This window comes from Danio rerio, chromosome 8 (genome assembly GCF_052040795.2).
Source record: "Danio rerio strain M-AB ecotype USA chromosome 8, GRCz13ab, whole genome shotgun sequence".
In the NCBI taxonomy this organism is placed as follows: Eukaryota; Metazoa; Chordata; class Actinopteri; order Cypriniformes; family Danionidae; genus Danio; species Danio rerio.
In genome coordinates, this window is record NC_141028.1 from 6,088,656 (window position 1) to 6,109,972 (window position 21,317).

The 21,317-nt window shown below is 32.0% G+C and overlaps 1 protein-coding gene across 14 annotated transcripts in view; it reads right to left on the reverse strand.

Annotated features, from left to right (window-relative positions):
* The window catches only part of rad9b (RAD9 checkpoint clamp component B), a 122,917-nt gene extending 102,850 nt beyond the window's left edge, over window positions 1-20,067 (reverse strand). For 7 of the 14 annotated variants that reach the window (XM_087263604.1, XM_087263605.1, XM_087263602.1 and 4 more), the window contains exons 1-10: window positions 19,431-19,696; window positions 19,257-19,327; window positions 17,726-17,860; window positions 15,916-16,030; window positions 15,595-15,694; window positions 13,594-13,700; window positions 11,493-11,599; window positions 6,354-6,418; window positions 6,142-6,243; window positions 925-1,174 (exon numbers count right to left, since the gene is read on the reverse strand). In XM_087263604.1, the coding sequence (XP_087119730.1) occupies window positions 925-1,174; window positions 6,142-6,243; window positions 6,354-6,418; window positions 11,493-11,599; window positions 13,594-13,700; window positions 15,595-15,694; window positions 15,916-16,030; window positions 17,726-17,860; window positions 19,257-19,327; window positions 19,431-19,464 (1,086 nt within the window). In that variant the 5' untranslated portion in view covers window positions 19,465-19,696. 14 annotated transcript variants of the gene reach the window in all.
* Window positions 20,068-21,317: the final 1,250 nt, after the last annotated feature.

Here is a 21,317-nt window from a genome sequence, read left to right on the forward strand (position 1 = left end):
TTGATTGTTGCTGGGAAGAGGCCAAATGTGTATTTTTACTGTTGATCATCAGCTGGCAGCATTAACCCTTTAGATAGGCCTGTGCAAAAGAGTTTTATAGCAGTTTAATAGCAGGAGTTAAATAGCAGGTGTTTGTGTGCATGAATACACTAACTATGTTCTGAGAGCTGAGCTTCTTATTTTAATTTTATCAAACGTATCAAGGTGCACAAAAACCTCTCTAACACACACACACACACACTATACTCATTGAGGTAATTTGGTTTTATATTCGCACATTCGTTCAGTGATAGCTCCCTGTATAGTTTACTATGGTACTTTGAATATTCAGACTGAAATTACATGCAAGAATGACTTCAAAACAACATTAGCACTATTTAATTGACTGTGAACAGTGTTGTACTTTGACAGTCATTGGCTAGTAATATAGTTTCACTATTTAGACTTTGCAATTAATACATTTCTGAAATTATTTTATTAAGGAGAAAGTCTGAATGTGCGAATATAAAACCAACTTTACCGCAATACTATACTCCATATAACTCCAAATAGAAGGTAGAAACTAAGCTTTATTTGCACTACAGCTGATGATCAACTGTAAAGATTACAAATTTGACCTTTTCCCAACCGGAACAAAAACCAGAAACAATCAAGATTGCATGACTATGGTGTCATGGCTTTGCATTAAAATATGTCATTATAATGGAAGTCAATGGGGCAAAAACAACCTCCAACATAATGAAAGGGTGGTAAATGTGCCCAAAATTGAGTGTATTGTTGAGTTTCTTAAAAATTTCAAAGCATTTTCCCAAGACGTGTCAAAATAAGATTTGTAACCAAAAATCATTCCACTTGTGGCCAAATTAAGCCTCAGAATCACCCCAGAGAGGATGAGAACATCCCCAACAGCACACAAGGACTAACCTTAAAAGTAGCTGGAGTTACTGGTGTAGTCAGGACAGATTCAGGAGCAAAACAGGGCCTCTGCAGGATCTCTTCAGGTGCATGAAGCTGCATCATCTTCCTCATATGACGGGCTGGACTGAACATTTCACTGCCCTGACTGGAGGCCACTCGTTCCCCATCAGAAACACACACTTCTGCCTCCATGGGTTCTTCATATGTGGAGTTTTCTGCTGTGGAGGCCTTAGGGGTTTTGACAGGACAGTCATCCCTAGAACACACAGAGTACAATAAGCTGTTCTTGTTTTTGAAACTATTAGTGAATCACTGAAACATGCTCTCAACTGCTTCATTGTGTTTGGTGCTTTTTCACTTTGCTAAACAATCAATAGACTCTCTGCTGCCCCATCAGTTCTGGAGGACGTGGTTAATGTGGTGCAAAGAGTAAAGGTGTACTTATCTTCAAACAAAAGCAGTGAATATAAAGTCTACACAATGCTGTGAAAATGAAAGGTTACAAGGTTTTATACAAATAAAACTACGATAAATCATTTTAGCATTTTTTAGGAGTGTGAAACTAAAAATAAAAAACTAAAATAATGCGGTGGCATTTTTTGCTTGTTTGAACTACTTATTTAATATTAAAATAAAATAAAAATAAAATTTGTTGAAAGTGTTAAGTTAACTTAATCAATTTGTGTTGGGGCAACTTGAATAAATTGTGTGGAACCCTGCATTTTTTAGTGTGTGCATCCACTAACCACTGTAGCTTTTAAAGGGATAGTTCACCAAAAATAAAAATCTACTCACTATTTACTCTATTTACTCTCCCTCAGGTGGGTTATTAACCTTTTATGCAGTGTTGGCCAGTAGCATCGCTACAAGTAGTGGTGCTACTAGCTTAACTACATTTCTCAGTAACGTGACGGTAGCGTTGCTACTTTCTAAATCAAATAGCTTTTCAGTAGCGAAGCTATTTTATTAGTCAAGTAACGCAGTAGCATCAACTCAAGCTACATTTACCGATCGCGGATCAATAAGTGACGGCACCGATATTTACAGAGCTGAGAGGCCGTTGTCTTGCTGATGAAAGTAAATCCATATGATATGGAGAAGGATGATTTCGTCTTCGTCCTGTTTTACAGCGTTCGACAACAAAGTTTTTGGTGCGTTACTGCCACGTCTGGTTGTTGACGTCACCAATCGAAACTTGCTTCAGTTACTTGATGGAAAGATGACTGAGGGAGAGTAGTTCCTGAAGCAGGATTCCTCATGACTATACCTCGAGAATTACATGTTAACATGCAGTAACTTAATTTCTGATGCTATGCTCAAAAATACTTTAGTATATATATATATATATATATATATATATATATATATATATATATATATATATATATATATATATATATATATATATTTATATATATATGTGTGTGTGTGTGTGTGTGTGTATGTATATGTATATATATATATATATATATATATATATATATATATATATATATATATATATATATATATATATATATATATATATATATATATGTATATACACACACACACACACACACTGTTGAAGTCAGAATTATTAGCCCCCTTTTGATTTTGATTTTCTTTTTTAAATATTTCCCAAATTATGTTTAACAGATCAATGAAATTTTCACAGTATGTCTGATAATATATTTTTTTTCTGAAGAAAGTCTTATTTGTTATATATACACATATACATATGGCCGAAGCAGTGGCGCAGTAGGTAGTGCTGTCGCCTCACAGCAAGAAGGTTGCTGGGTCGCCGGTTTGAACCTCGGCTCAGTTGGCATTTCTGTGAGGAGTTTGCATGTTCTCCCTGCGTTTGCGTGGGTTTCCTTCGGATGCTCCAGTTTCCGCCACAGTCCAAACACATGCTGTAGGTGAATTGTGTGGGCTAAATTGTCTGTAGTGTATGAGTGTATGAGGGTGACAAGCCCAGACGGCCGGAATGTGTAAAAAAGTCGTTATCATATGGACTAAGTCTAAATGGAGGACTTGTTCCAAAGAGCCGACCCCGCAACCATACGGGACTAAGGCCAAAGAAGAAGAGGATATATATATATATATGTTTATATGTATATATATATATATACACACACACACACAATATAATGCTTATTCCAAAATATTTCCCTTTATTATAAATTACTATAGTATTTTAAATGTGTAACAGCTGATTTTTTGTTTTATTTAAAGTAAATAACTGAACTGAACTATTATACCTCATCTGTTTCATTGACAGGTTTATAGATCACTAAGAGACGATTGACTTAAATTTAAGTTGCTTCGATTTAAACATGAAAATTAAAAAAATAGCTTGGATGTAGCTAAGCTACTTTTGCCCTGTAACACTGTTTTTATGGTATGCTTTCTTCTGTTGAAAACAAAAAAAGATACCATTGACTTTCATAGAATGTTTGTCCAATGAAAGTCAATGTTTACAGGTTTTTTTCTTCAAAATATCTTATTTGTTTTTAACAGAAGATTAGAAGCAACTCATAAAGCTTTCCAACAAGAGAACAATGACAGAGTTTTCAGTTTTGGGTGAACTGTCCCTTTAAATCACTCAGACTATCCAAGATATACATTTTATTTCCATATAATTTATTAATTTAATTTTTAGAGAATATTTAGCAGAAACTGTGTCGCCCCTATATAAGAATTTATTTACATATATAATAATCTTATATAACAAATGTTAATAAAACAGCATATTTACAATTTGTTAACTTGATTAATATTAGCATATACAACTTTTAAATGTAGTAAATGCTAAAACTAATATCAACAAAGATTTTTAATTTTTAAAATAAATAATGTAACCTTAAACTGTTCCCAAGTTTTATTCAAGCAACAAATTTTATTATGATTAGTTATAATAAACTCTGGTGTGCATATCATAAAACCAGTTATTTCTTTTCCAAGGTGTTAAACGTTTTTTTTTTATGCATGACAGCCAGCAAAGAGTTTGGAGCAGAGCCTTCAGTGGGTAATGAAACACGTGCAGCATGTGTGCAGGACAGCAGAGGACACAGAGAAGCAAAACAAACTTCACAGACACATGAAGGGTGTGTGTGTGTGTGTGTGTGTGTGTGTGTGTGTGTGTGTGTGTGTGTGTGTGTGTGTGTGTGTGTGTGTGTGTGTGTGTGTGTGTGTGAAAGAGAGAGTGAGAAAAAGATAAATGCAAGCCTCTCAATACAGTATGTGAATTGCACCCCAGGGGGGCGGAGCTTTACTATGTTCAGATCTGGCCCTTTACCAGAACTGCAGGCCACAGGACCATTGCATGCAAACAGCGATGCAACTGCAACAACTGTTTCTACTTACATGTACCCAAGATCTGTTTGTCTGTTCTGCTAAGATGGAATTTGGCCACTATTTGATAAAATGGTGTAATTTACTCAAAAAGAAAAGTAATCTGTCATCATGTCCTCATTACATTCCAAACTTGTACAGTTTGTCTTTTGTCTGCTGTGTCAAGGCACATACTTATGGTGCTTTATTGTGTAATTTTGAACTTAATATTCATGGTTTAGCTCTAATATGCAAAGGAGTGGCTCTTAACAGTTCATGCAACAACAACAACAAAACAATAATAATAGTAAGAATCATATGGGATTTGAACAACAAACTATTACTGACCTAAATCAGGACTGGTTATTTTAAACTCATCCTAAGTATCACCTTCTTTTTTTGTCGTATTTTTTCAAATGCATTTGATTAACACATAAATAAATGCAAATAAATAAATACATGCTAATAAATACATTAATAAAAATAAACAAATGCAAGTAAATACATTAATAAAAATAATTAAATGTAAATAATGAAATAAATGCAAATACAAAAAGGCAAGTATAAATGCAAATGCTGATATAAATGTAAATAAATTAATAAATAAATATAAATAAATTAATGAAAATAAATAAATATATAAATGCAAGTAAATAAATATAAGCAAATTAATACGTAAATGCAAACAAATAAATAAATAAATAAATAAATAAATAAATGCTAAATAAATAAACAAATGTATATAAATACATGCAAATAAATTTATGCAAAAAAAAAAATAATTTTAAATAAATAAATAAATATAAATGTGTAAATGCAAATAAATAAATAAATACAAACAAATAAATAAATGCAAATAAATAAATAAAATAAATGTAAATCAATAAATAAATGCAAATAAATAAATAAATATTTGTAAAAAAATACAAATAAATAAATTCAAATAAATACATGCAAAATAAATAAATACAAATAAATAAATAAATAAAAATGAATAAATAAATACAAATAAATAAATGCTAATAAATAACTAAAAATAAATAAGTACAAATAAATTAATGTAAAAGTGCAAATGAATAATTAATTGCAAATAAATAATAAGTAAATAGATAAATAAATGTATTTTCAAATATGTATTCAAATATATGAATACATGCAAATAAATAAATGCAAAATAAATACATGAATGCAAATAAATATACAAATGCAAATACATGTAAATGATCTAACAAACAAACAAACAAACAAACAAACAAACAAATAAATAAATAAATAAATAAATTAGACAAGTGTAAAATTTTCATAACAGCCACTTATCAGAATAGGCCAGTTTAATTTCTTCTTGATTTGGTTAAATTGCATATATTTTTTAAATTATATGTATGATTATTATTTTTGATTTGTATTACAGTTAGCTTTAATTATTTACCATTTTAATAAATCACTTTCAGCAACAACAACAACAAAAAAAATCAATATAAATGGCCTTGTTGTTTGGATAGACTTTACACTAAACATGCAAATAAACTTGAGTTGTATGCAAATAAACCCTTTGCACTTTTAAAAATAAGAGATAAAAAATCAAGAGCTGTTATTTATCTTAGCTTAGGTTAGCATTATTTAATGCAAGCTGTCTGTTTGAACAGTCAGCAGTGACGTAAAGCACACGCAACAGGTGACCCAGATGTTTGTTTCAGCTTGGGATTAACACAGAGAAGCACTGACACTGATACAAGCGAGCACAAACACTACAGGGAGGCGGAGCAACTTCAGTGACGTCATCACATTTATATATATATATATACACACACACACACACACACACACAATTATAGGTACAATTATTTGTTTCAGGTTTAATCATTTGAAAAACGTGTATATTGATATGAATATGGGAGTGAAACTTACCGCGGTGCAGGTTGAGACAAGCTCTCGGAGTCTGGATTGGTTAAGGTTGACAACACAACATGGGCCTCCAGTGTAATGTCTTTCACAGTGAAGGATATCGGCCTGAAAGAGTTCAGAATCAGCTTATTGCTCTGGATTTATTCTATCCTGCACATACTGTAAATGTATAATGAATATGTGAGGTTTGACAGATAAGGATGAAAAAGACTTACTGTCCAGCTACACCAAACTGACAAGACACTGGTAAACCATAACACTCAGCAAAAGACAGCAGTCCCTAAAAAATGACAAATAATAAATTTAAATAATGAATAATGAATTTTAAAAATGAAGAGAAAATTCATTTTAATTATTCATAATCTTACAAACACAATTACACACACATTTATTAAATTTGGTTTATTCTATATAATTAAGGTGTTAAGCAAACGTGTTGAGCTAGATTTTAAAAGACCAAACTCTTAAGGGACATTTTATGTGTAATAATTACACATAAAATAACGTCACATAAAATTTGATCTTGTAAATCTAGCTCAATACTAGATTATATAACACTAAATTAATTAATTAATTAATTATAATAATTATTATTATTATTAACATCAAAAAATAGATTTTTTAAATGGACATTAAGTTATATTGTATTATATTATATTATATTTATTATAATATATAATATTTATTATATTATATTATATTATATTATATTATATTATATTATATTATATTATATTATATTATACTATATTATATTATATTATATTATATTATATTATATTTATTATATTTGATTATACTATATTATATTTGTTATAATATATTTATTACATTATATTTATTATATTTTATTATACTATATTTATTAAATTATATTATATTTATTATATTTGTTATATTTTTATACTACATTATATTTGTTATAATATATTTATTATATCATATTTATTATATTTATTATATTTATTATATTATATTATATTATATTATATTATATTATATTATATTATATTATATTATATTATATTAGTTATAAGTTTGGGCGTCGCAGTGGCGCAGCGCGTAGCACAATCGCCTCACAGCAAAAAGGTCGCTGGTTTGAGCCCCAGCTGAGTCAGTTGCCTTCCAGCTGCAACTCACCACTGGGAAACATCCATACACATTCATTCACACATACACTTCAGACAATTTAGCCTACCCAATTCAGCTATATCACATGTCTTTGAACTTCTGAACTTGTGAGAGGAACCCGGAGCACCCAGAGGAAACCCACATGAACATGGGGAGAACATGCAAACTCCACACAGAAACGTCAACTGACCCATCCGAGGCTCGAACCAGCAACCTTCTGGCTGTGAGGTGAACGTGCTACCCACCGTGCAGCCCTTTTACAGTTTATAATACGTATAATAGTAAATGCTAGCATATTAATTGTATTATAACTATTGTTTGATATTAAAAGCTAATTATTAAATAAAAAAATTATCAATTTATAAAATGTTCAGTAAGAAATTATAACAATTAACATGATGTCAAATAATAATAATTGTATTAAAACGGGGCGACACTGTGGCTAAGTGGGTAGCACTGTCACAGCAAGAAAGTCACTGGGCCAGTTGTCATTTCTGTGTGGAGTTTGCATGTTCTCCTCGTGTTGGCTTGGGTTTTCTCTGGGTTCTCTGGTTTCCCCCACAGTCCAAAGACATGCAGTACAGGTGAATTGATTAACTTAAATTGGCTGTAGTGTATGTGTAAAAGAGTGTGTATGGGTGTTTTCCAGTACTGGGTTGCGGCTGGAAAGGCATCGGCTGCGTAAAACACATGCTTGATAACTTGGTGGTTCATTCCACTATGGCGACCTCTGATTAAAAAAGGGACTAAGCCGAAAAGAAAATAAATAAATGAATGAGTTATACTGTAAGTTTGTAATCCTCTTAGTCGCTGACACTATCTTCAGGAGAAGAAAACTCTAAAGGCAGACTCTAGATGCTGCCCACTCAGGGCTGCTTATGCTAATGAGGGAGAGATCATCACTAGTGGGCGGAGCTTTCCCCCTCTGATGACACATACAAGGAGAGAATGTCAACCAAAGTGTTTCTGCAGATCAAGCGTGATTATAAAAAAAAGAATTAATTCACTTTTACCATTAGAAGCTGATTATATTCACACACTGTGTCCACACAACCCCTTATAAAAGTGACATTACATAATAAAAATTAAGTTATTGGGCAAAGCAGCTAAATTTAAAAGATCATAAAGACAGTCCAGCACAAAACTTAAGAATTAGGACCTGTCGAAACACATTTACACAGTATTTTATTCACAAAGGACACACTGAACCGTACAAATGTACTAGACCCCGTTTAAGAGCGCACGAGGAGAAGGTCAGTCATGTGTGTCCAGACCACAGTGTGCTGTCCAGTGCTGTAACTCATTTTGACAGGCTATCTGGTCCGAATCCAAGCATCTGTCCCACTGCATCAATGACTGACACAAACACACTGAGGACCTGCCAAGAAGTTACGCTGCTGACACACAGCCAAAGCGCAGACGTGACTAGGGTCCGTACTATCGGGGCATAATCCAGTACCACTAGATCTCCCTGGAAATCAGGGTCAAAGGCTGTGCAAGGGCATACAAATTCAACTTGTGTTCTTGGATATGAAAAAATCTAAATAAAATAAAACTAAATTTACAAAACAATATTAATATTAAAATAATAATAGTAATAATAATAATAATAATAATAATAATAATAATAATAATAATAATAATAATAATAATAATATTTTGTGTTCTTGGATATGTTGCAATTTTAAAATCACCAAAAACAAAAATGTAATTAAATGTAAATAATAATATAAATAAATAAATAAATAAATAATTAATTAATAAATAAATGAATAAATAAATAAATAAATAAATAAATAAATAAATGTATGCGTATGTGTGTGTTAATACAAATAAAGCAAAAACAAAAATGAAATGTTCTTGGATATGTTACAATTTTAAAATCACCAAAAATAAATTAATTAAATTAAATTTACAAAAAATAAAAATTAAAAAAATAATAAATATATATATAAATACATTTTTAAAAATGCAACATATTTTTGGTGCACTAGATCTCCCTGGAAATCAGGGTCAAAGGCTGTGCAAGGGAATACAAATTCAACTTGTGTTCTTCGATGTTTCAATTTTAAAATTACCAAAAAATGCTTTAAAATTAATATAAATAACATAACATTAATAAAACAATAATAATAACAATAAATAAATAAATGAATGAAATAAAATGCAATATAGTTTGGTGCACTAGATCTCCCTGCTAATTAGTGTCAAAGGCTGTGCAAGTGAATACAAATTCAACTTGTGTTCTTGGATATGTTGTACTTTTAAAACCATTCATTGATTCATTTATTTTCTTTTCGGCTTAGTCCCTTTATTAATCAGGGGTTGCCACAGCGGAATTAACTGCCAACTATTCCAGCATATGTTTCATGCAGCGGATGCCCTTCCAGCCGGAACCCAACACTGGGAAACACCCATACACACTCTTTCACACTCTTTCACACTCTTTCACACACATACACTACGGCCAATTTAGCGTATTCAATTCACCTGTATCGCATGTTTTTGGAATGTGAGGGAAACCAGAGCACCCGGAAGAAACCCACGCCATCACGGGAAGAACATGCAAACTCCACACAGACATGCCAACTGACCCAGCCAGGGCTCTTATTGTAAGGCAATTGTGCTACCTACTGCGCCTCAGTGATGGCCCACAATTTTAAAATCACCAAAAAAAAATGTTTAAGAAAATTAAACTTAAATTAAATTTACAAAACAATAAATGAATAAATTAATACATTAATTTAAAATTAAAAAACAAAATTGAAATAAAATGCAATATAGTTTGGTGCACTAGACCTCCATGGTATTCAGGGTCAAATTCAAATTGTGTTCGTGGATATGTTACAATTTTAAAATCACCCCAAAAAAGGAAAAATAAAATAAAAATAAAATAACATACATTTTACAATAATAATAAATAAAATATAATTACAGAATAATTATAAAATTACATTTAATAAAAATAAAATAAAATTTATTTTAATAAAAATTAAATTAAAATTAAAATAATTTTTTTCTCATAGAATATAGACAAATTGTTGGTGCATTGGTTTTATTAAAGTGTTGTGTTCTTTAAATTAAGAGTTTGTTGACCAAACATCTTATATAGAAATATAAATCATTCAAATTTAAATGAATTATTGCAAAAAAATGAAAACAGTAAACTACAAATGTTCAACTACATTACATATATTTTATGGTCATCTTCATTTTTTGTTTTTATTAACATTTCATTTAATATTTTTCCCTAACATATTCACTGAGGTGTACAAATGTTTGCACAATGATCTTACGTTTTTTTGGTAAACTAGTTCAAGTTTTGGCTTCGACACTGACTAATCTAATGTATATGCACAACTATATTATTGTATTGCATCCTACAGAAAATATTCATTTAAAAGAGAGATTTGTAAGGGGTCTGTGCTTTGTAAGGGGTTTATTTATAAATAAATAAATGAATTAATAAATAAATAAATAAATAGCGCAGTGGGTAGAACAATCGCCTCACAGCAAGTAGGTTGCTGGTTCAAGCCCAGGCTGGGTCAGTTGGAGTTTCCTCCGGGTGCTCCCATTTCTCCCACAAGTTCAAAGACATGTGGTACAGGTGAATTGGATAGTGTATGTGTGAATGAGTGTGTATGGATGTTTTGCAGTACTAAAAATTATGCTGAATAAGTTGGTGGTTCATTCCGCTGTGGCGACCCCTGATTAATAAAGGGACTAAGCCGAAAAAGCAAATGAATGAACGCATGAATAAATGTATTAGTGTGTGTGTATGTGTGAGCGTGCGTGCGTGAGAGTGTGTGTGTGTGTGTATCACTGAACATGACTGTTTGCTCAGTGTTTTGTTTTTTTAATTAAACTATTACTTTTTCATAAGTGTTTTACTTAATGCAACTATTCTGCTTATACAATTAAGGGAGTGCAGTATGTATTTACTGCACACAAAGCAAATCAAAAGCACATCTGGGTGCAAGTTAAAAGAGCACTGCAGAACGTCCAGTTCAAATGCATGACACACTTTCTCTGAACTCTCTTCAGTGAAAATGATAGCCACAGACAGCTTCATGGCAGGCCAGAAATAAGCCGCTATAAAAATGAATATGTACAGATCCTCATATACTCCACAGCACACACATCAAATAAAACATCTTTGTACAGAAACGAATTAACCTTATGCACAACTTGTCCTGTGTCTTTACTTGTTAAAAAATGCTCACCCTCAGTTCTTTGAGGCAGAAGGTCACATCTGAATCCTCTCCAACCTGAAAGTAGTCCAGCTCATCTGGGTGCAGCATCAGCGCTGTGTTCATGCCTTTTATGCAGTCTGACAACAAACAAATAAAACAACATCTGATGATACAGGAGTTACAGTATAAATACATACATTTGAAGTCAAAATATTATCCCTCCTCTGAATTTTTCCCAAACGATGTTTACCAGAGCAAGGAAATTTTCACAGTATTTCCTATAATATTTTTTCTTCTGGAGAAAGTCTTATTTGTTTTGTTTCAGCTAGAATAAAAGAAGTTTTTAATTTTTCTAAAACCATTTAAGGTCAATATTATTAGCCCCCTTAAGCAATATTTTTTGATTGTCTACAGAACAAACCATCATTATACAATAACTTGCCTAATTACCCTAATGTTAACCTAATTAACCTAGTTAAGCCTTTAAATGTCACTTTAAGCTGAATACTAGTTTCTTGAAAAATATCTAGTCAAAAATCTTCTAAAAAAAATAAATAAATAAACGGGGTCTAATAAAAAATTATATATATATATATATATATATATATATATATATATATATATATATATATATATATATATGTATATATATATATATATATATATATATATATATATATATATATATATATTTTTTTTTTTTTTTCTTCTTTTTCTTTTTGGCCCCCTGCTTATTTCTTTCCCCAATTTCTGTTTAATGAAGAGCAGATTTTTTCAACACATTCCTAAACATAATAGTTTTAATAACTCATTTCTAATAACTTAACTTAACTTAAGATTTATTTGATCTTTGCCATGATGACAGTAAATAATATTTGACTTGATATTTTTCAAGACACTTCTATACAGCTTAAAGTGACATTTAAATGCTTAACTAGGTTAATCAGGTTACCTAGGCAGGTTAGGGTAATTAGGCAAGTTGTTGTTTAACGATAGTTTGTTCTGTAGACTATCGAAACAATAAAAAGCTTAAAGGGGCTAATAATTTTGACCCTGAAATGGATTTTTTAAAAATTAAAAACTGCTTTTATTCTAGCCGAAATAAAACAAATAAGACTTTCTCCAGAAGAAAAAATATTATCAGACATACTGTGAAAATTTCCTTGCTCTGTTAATCATTATTCGGGAAATAATAAACAAATAATTGAAAAAATTCATTAATAAAAAAAAAAAAATATATATATATATATATATATATATATATATATATATATATATATATATATATATATATATATATATATATATATATATATATATATATGTTACCACTAAACCATTGAAATTACAAATATGTACATATGTTATATATATATATATATATATATATATATATATATATATATATATATATATATATATATGGTTACATATGAACACATATACACAATTATAACCAATATATTTCAACATATATGAACATATTTATAATTTCAATGACTGGACAAAAAACTAAATAAAAATAAATTAATAAATAAACAGGTCAGTTTTTTTATTATTTACTTATTGCATTTATCTATTATTATTTTACTTTGTTATGTATTGTTTGTATATTGAATCTTTTATTGTTAATTGTTGTATTAATTGGTGTTGGACCAAATTTGTAAATCAACATGCTTGAATGCTTAAAAAACAAAGTTTTTAACAAAAAGAATTATAATAAATAAATAAATCTGATTTATATGTGGAGATTTTGGGTTTGATTCCCAGGGCAAGTAAGAACTAATAACACAATTTTTTGTACCTTTAATGCAACATAAGTCACTTTAGATAAAAGTGTCTGCCACCTGCATAAATGAATGCATAAATGTCACTATGCATAATGTATGCAGTAATTATATATAATTATATAAAGTACAATCATACACTTTCAGTTGAAAATGGAATGCCAGCTTACTTGGTACTGTGTACTGCCTACTATTTTAAAAATAGAAACCAAAGCATTAATCACTATTTATTATTAAACCCTAACAGAATGATAAATGATATTAAAGTAATAACTTCTTCAACAACAGTAACATCACTGTATGGTGGTGTACTGTACTGGAAACATAGGCAAAGGTTTTCTCACCATTTTCTTCCACACAAAAGGTCTTCAGGACGACTTTAAGAGAGGAAACGGAAAGAGTGACCTCTTCTTGTGAAACTGGGAAATGCACCACGATGCCACCTAACAGTCTGAGACAAAAAAATATATAATTTTTAAGTCAGATTATGGTTTTGGAAGGTCCTGTCAAAGAAACAAAAAAACAGTGAAACTTTACAATAAAGCCATGTTAGTTAATGCATTAAAAACAATAATAAGTAATACATTTATTTTAGGATGTATAAATCTTCGTTAGTAAACAAACATTTAAGCTAGCTTTTGTGTTAAAAAATAGTAGATTTAATTTCAATTAACAACCCAAGACAGCTATAAGATATTTCGAAGAATTTTAGAAACCAGTAACTATTGAATTTCATAGTATTTGTGTTTCTTACAATGAAAGGCAACGGTTACCGGTTTCTAACATTCTTCAAAATATCTTCTTTTGTGTTTAACAGAAAAAAAACTCATGATGGTTTGGAACTATGTAAATGTGAGTAAATGTTGATGTTTGGGTGAGCTGTCCTCTTTTTTTTTAAATTTAAACCAAAATATATAGTTGAAGTCAGAATTATTAGCCCCCTTGTTTATTTTTTCCCCAATTTCTGTTTAACGGAGAGAAGAACTCATTTCTAATAACTGATTTATTTTATCGTTGCCATGATGACAGTAAATAACAATGACAATAATATTTGACTAGATATTTTTCAAGATACTTCTACACAGCTTAAAGTGACATTTAAAGGCTTAACTAGGTTAACTAGGCAGGTTAGGGTAATTAGGCAAGTTATTGTATAACGATGGTTTGATCTGTACACTATCGAAAAAATAATTAGCTTAAAGGGGCTAATAATGTTGACCTTAAAATGGTGTTTAAAAAACTTAAAACTGCTTTCATTCTAGCTGAAATAAAATAAATAAGAGTCTCCAGATGAAAGTATATTATCAGACATACTGTAAACATTTCCTTGCTCTGTTAAATATAATTTGGGAAATATAAAACAAATAAATAAATCAAAGGAGTGCTAATAATACTGACTTCAACTGTATATTAAGTTTTCAATGAGACTTACATGAATTACCATGTTTGACTACTTTTACACCTCCATTTTTTCATTTTAAATTGTTAAAAAAAATATTAATCATCTTAAAATAACATTTATTTTTTCTTTAGTTCCCTACAATATCCTATATATCTATAAAGTAACTTATTTCCAGAATTTACGATTGATGTTTTTAAGGCTTTTGAATTGCATTACAAGACATTGATCTTTCTACCAACAACTTTTGATTTTAAAAAGTTACTTTTATTGACATTTTTAATAGTTTGAACTGGTATACAGCCTGGACTGGAGTTGTAAATTACAGAAAATCGTAGTAACAAACTGCTAGTCTTTCTGACATTTTACACTTATTTCTGTATGATATTTTACACAATATACACTGTATCAAATTACTAAAATGTCAATAAAAGTCAGTAGTTAAACCGCTGAAAACGGGGTGTCAAAGTGGCTCAGTGGTTAGCACTGTTGTCTCACAGCAAGAAGGTCGCTGGTTCGACTACCGGCTGGGTCAGTTGGCATTTCTGTGTGGAGCATGTTCTCCCCGTGTTGACTGTGTATTTTCCTCCGGGTGCTCCGGTTTCTCCACAGTCCAAAGACATGCGCTTTAGGTGAATCGAATAAGCTTAATTGAAAGTAAGAGTAGTGACCCCTGATAAATAAAGGGGCTGAGCTAAAGAAAAATGAATGAATGAATGAATGAATAAGCTGCCAAAAAAATAAAAGATAAAAAGTCTACAGAGCACAGATCAACAAAAAAAAACCTTGTGAAAAACAAAATACCAACTTTTTAATCAATTTCTTTACACTGTATGCTTAAAAAAGCTATGCATTTTAAGAAATGCATTCATCTCTGCCAAAACATGGATTTGACTGTGTTATGAATGCTAAAACAGTTTTAGAAACTAAGTGCTGCTCAACTCACTTGGACTGGGCCATCAGGACATTTGGACTGAGGTGAGCCGGAAACACAGCCTGTAAAGCTTCACACTCCTGATACCCCAAATTATGGGTCTTGGTGATTCCTAAAACCCACAAGTAAGAGTCAACATCTTGACTAGAACAAATGTGATTAGTTGTGATGAATTATGCAATATGGAAATGATTTGTAGCATCTCCTTATGACAGAAGAGGGTCCAGTGAAGTGTGCTGCCACCCTGTTATTACATCCGCCAACACCAATCTGTTTCTCCCTCCATCAATGCAGTGCCAGTTCCATACACACTTCACATGCAAATGAACTAACCGTGTCTGCAGTGAAAGCGAAATGTCACTCTGCCGTCTGGAATTTTGATGCTTATTTCACATCTGTCCACACTTCGCTCTCGACACGTCACACAGCGGAACATAGGAAGCACGCACTGAAAAATATTAGTATTTTAAAGCACATGACAATTAGTAAATATGCAGAGCATGATTAATACTTTTAGACATAAATCAAGGCATTGGGTATTATTAATACTGAAGGTTTTAGAATTATAATTCTTTAGAAATAATATTAAATATATTATATTATATATTATATAGGTAAAGTCAGAATTATTTGCCTCCCGGTTTATTTTCCCCCCAAACTCTGTTTAACAGAGAGAAGTTTTTTTAACAGATTTCTAAACATAATAATTTTAATAACTCATCTCTAATTTATTTTTAATCATTGCCATGATGACAGTAAATAATATTTGACTAGATATTTTTCAAGACAGCTTATAAAGGGCAATTAAAAGGTTTAACTAGGGTAATTAGGTTAACTAGGCAGGTTAGGGTAATTAGGCAAGTTATTTTATAGTGATGGTTTGTTCTGTAGACTATCAAAAAACAACTATTGATTAAGGGGCTGTTAATACGGACCTTAAAATGTTTTTTTTTTTTTAATTAAAAACTAAAACAAGTAAGACTTTCTCCAGAATAAACAATATTATCAGACATACTGTGAGAATTTCCTTGCTGTTAAGCATCATATGAGAAATATTTAAGAGAGAAAAAACAAAGGGGGCCAATAATTTTGACTTAATTTTATATTCTTTGTTATTGCAATAATATTTTATATTGTTATTGTTTTTGTTTTAAATGCTTTTCTATTAAATATATACAACTGTGGTGAACATAAGAGACATTGCTATCTTGATCTTGCAAAACTGTTAAAAAATATGTCTTAAATTTTACTTTAAAAACTTTTGACTAGTACGTTTATTCATTTTCCTTCGGCTTAATCCCTTTATTCATCAGGGGTTGCCACAGTGGAATGAACCACCAACTATTCTAGCTAATGTTTAACTAGCAGATACCCTTGCAGCCACAACCCAGTACTGGGAAACACCCATACACTCTTATTCACACTCATACACTACAACTAATTTAGTTTATTCAATTTACCTATAGTGCATGTTTTTGGATTGTGGGGGAAACCAGAGCACCCGGAGGAAACCCACACCAACACGGAGAGAACATGTAAACTCTACAAAGAAATGCCAACTGACCCAGCCGGGACTCGAACCAGCGACCTTCTTGCTGTAAGGCTACAATGCTAACCACTGAGCCACTATGTTACCTGAGTAGTAAATAATATCATTAATTCGTTTATTTTCTTTTCGGCTTAGTCCCTTTATTAATCTGGGGTCGCCACAGCGGAATGAACCGCCAATTTATCCAGTATGTTTTTTACGTAGTGGATGCTCTTCCAGCTGCAACTCATCACTGGGAAACATCCATTCACACTCATACACTATAGACAATTTAGCCCACCATGGACTTGTTGGGGAAACCGGAGCACCTCGAGGAAAACCACGCGAACATGCAAACTGGGAGAACATGCAAACTCTGCACAGAAATGCCAACTGAACCAGCCGAGGTTCGAACCAGCAACCTTCTTGCTGTGAGGCGGCAGCACTACATATTGCGCCACCGCGTCGCCTACATAATATCATAATATACATAATTTATATTCTGTCGTTTTTGTTCTGTTGTATGTAATTTTAAAGCATATTAGTAAAGGTAATAATGTCGATGTCTAAACACTAAAGACTTAAAATAAACCTGCGTTTCTGAAAGTTTATTACCTTCAAGTTTAATTTGCATTTTACTGCTTGAGAATCTTTCGTGGCTGGATCTGGAATATACTGCTGGAAGAACAGAGGAGCGAAGCAGAAACAGGCGTAACCTGACTGAGAGGAGTTCACAGTCCTCACAGCCAACTGTAGAGAAAGAAAAATTGACAGATTAATATTAAAGTTAACATTTTATAGTAAGGTGCCAGTATTATATATATATATATATATATATATATATATATATATATATATATATATATATATATATATACAGTTGAAGTCAGAACTATAAGCCCCTTTGAATTTTTTTTTTCTTTTAAATATTTCCCAAAATGATGTTTAACAGAGGAAGGAAATTTTCACAGTATGTCTGATAATATTTCTTCTGGAGAAAGTCTTATTTGTTTTATTTCGGCCAGAATAAAAGCAGTTTTAAACTTTTAAAAACCATTTTAAGGACAAAATTATTAGCCCCTTTAAGGTATTTTTTTTTCGATAGTCTACAGAACAAACCATCATTATACAATGACTTGCCTAATTACCCTAACCTGCCATGTTAACCTAATTAACCTAGTGAAGCCTTTAAATGTCACTTTAAGCGGTGACGCAGTGGTGCATTAGGTAGTGCTGTCGCCTCACAGCAAGAAGGTCACTGGTTCGAGGCTTGGTTGGGTCAGTTGGCGTTTCTGTGTGGAGTTTGCATGTTCTCCCTGCGTTCACATGGATTTCCTCCAAGGGCTCCGGTTTCCCCCACAGTCCAAAGATATGCGGTACAGGTGAATTGGGTAAGCGTAGTGTATGAGTGTAAATGAGTGTGTGTGGATGTTTTCCAGAGATGGGATGCGGCTGGAAGGGCATCTGCTGCGTAAAAATGTGCTGAATAAGTTGGCGGTTCATTCGTGACGACCCTGGATTAATAAAGGGACTAATCCAAAAAGAAAATGAATGAATGAATGAAAGTCACTTTAAGCTGTATAGAAGTGTCTTGAAAAATATCTAGTCAAATATTATGTGTTGTCATCATGACAAAGATCAAATAAATCAGTTATTAGAAATGAGTAAAACTAGCATGTTTAGAAATGTGCTGAAAAAATATTCTATCCGTCAAACAGAAATTGGGAAAAAAAAATAAACAAAGGGCTAATAATTCAGTGAAGCTAATAATTCTGACTACAACTGTATATATATTTTTCTTTTTTAAGTATGTATGGTCACACTTTACAATAAGGTTTAATCGGTAAATGTTAATGTATTATGCACAGCATTTATTAACCAACATGTGCATGTAAAATTAGTCAACACACTATGAGTTAACATGAACTAATAATTTAAGACTTTTTACAACATTTGAGGAGGGCGATAGTGTAATAAACATATTGTTTATTATTTCTTTATGTTACATTAACTAAGTTACACAGTGATGAAGACATAAAGTGTTGCTATTTTGGGTTAATGTTAGCTATAAATAACGTTAGTCTAATAATATATCTTTATCAAACAAAAATAATCGTAAATACTGAAGATTAACAACAATACTAACCCCATCTTCCAGTGGATCCAACCATATTTCATCGCCAATTCTTGACAGAGCATGAATTGCTCTGCCAAAGACTTAAAAAAGGAAAACAGACAAATAATGTAACATCGGTCACTAATTAAAAACGGCTAATGGCGTTTTACTTGGATATTACTGAATAAAATGTTCATAATGTACCTTTAATGCCATTACCCTCGATGACACACTTCATTTTATTTTTCCTTGTAGAGTATTTGCCGCTAGAAGATTAGACGATAAAGTTTGACAACACTTATATTTTGTTCTTTCAAAAAAAAAGCTAATTTTAAAAGGAAACTTTAGTTAATCTAGAGTATAAACTGTATAAACAAAATCTCCTCAGATTTCCTCGAAGCGGGAAAGAAGCGAGTGCGCGCGCCCTCTAGTGTCCGACAAACAACACAAGCGCGGGTCAGTCTGTTTTCATTCTCAATTTGTATTGTATTTCAACTTTAATAATAATATAATATAATATAATATAATATAATATAATATAATATAATATAATATAATATAATATAATATAATGTAATATAATATTAAAAAAACTCACAATAACCGCTCACCGGAAGTTTATAAGTATGGGAACAACACTAGCTCGGCATTTATCCAATTATATTCATCTGTCTCCATATTCTACTGCATCTCAGCAGATTACACAGCACCAAAAATTTAAAAATATATATTGAATATATTTAATATATTTTTGTCCACAGCAGACGGCAACTTGCTGTGACGCAGATTCCCGAGTCAGTGAGCTCCAATCAGGTGAGCCCTCTTCAGCGCTCGCCATGACAACGAGACAACAGTGACGTGCCTTGTAACAATTTGCATATGCATTCCTATAAAGCTCGTGCGCTCTCTGTCAGTGTTGTCAGTTCGCCCGGTGTAGCTGCTTGTACTTGAGCAAGGTGAGTTCAATACCGACGGTACGAGTGGAGCCACGCCAATCTCACGAAGTCCGCTTCGTGAAGCTTCACCCGGGCCCGTCTGTGCTGTAGTTCCTTGCGATTTGCGTACATAAACGCAATATCGCGAAGAACATTACGTGTTTGTTGCTCGAAATGTGCCGCCGAGCAACATCCAGTGAATACTGGCACGGCCTGGCGCCCGGTCTTCTCGTGCACTCCCTGGGGCGAGGCGGCCTTTGAGCCCTAGGCAGGGAGCAAACAACCCCCGAGGACCCTCAGGGAAACACGGGGGGCCGGTAGTGGGACCTCGCTGCGAGGGTTATGGTGGGTGGGAGAAGCGAGGCCCACTCATCTTCTATTTTAAACTATAGTTTCAAACTTTAGTTTACTATAGTTTGAAATAGAAACCATGGTAACTGTTATGATTTAACTTTATGCAAAGAGCTTAGAATGACCAAGAGCAACAGACCAGGATTCCGCCATTTTGAAGTGATAGCGATCGCTCGTCATTGCTGTCGCGGTGGAAAGCAGCTGCTTTGTTTTTATTTAATGTTTTCAAAAAGCGCGGTATTGTTTCCCAAATTGTAGAGTGTCGCCTCTTGGTAATTCTATGCTCTTTGCTCTATGTCTGACTGTAGTAATGTTCTGCTTTGTTTTTCATCTGAGTTGTTGAGCAAAGAAGGACTATTGAAGACAACAGTTGAAGACAACCGCGGGTTATATTCACGAGCGCGCGCATTTCTGAAAGTGTGTCTTGTTTAGATAAGTTTACATGTCAAACTAAATAAACTATATTCTTTCTAAACACCTGTCTCGTGTTTTATTTTTCCTCTACAGCAATGCACTGTCATATAAGTCTGTTGAATGCATTTGTATGCAACATGGTTTGACAATAGTAGTCTAACAAATAAATAGTTGTTATAAATGTACCTTCATTAATCAACATTTGGTGTTATGTTATGGCTGTTTCATAACTATATTTATTATTGTTATTCTGTATGTTTAAAACCAGCGAATTATACTATATATTTAACATGTCATAAACTTAGTTATTTTAAAATTTGCCAAATAAAATGTCCTAAGACAAGAAATGGGTGTTGTTTTGGTTTTATGTCAACCTACTGCAGGTTTTAGG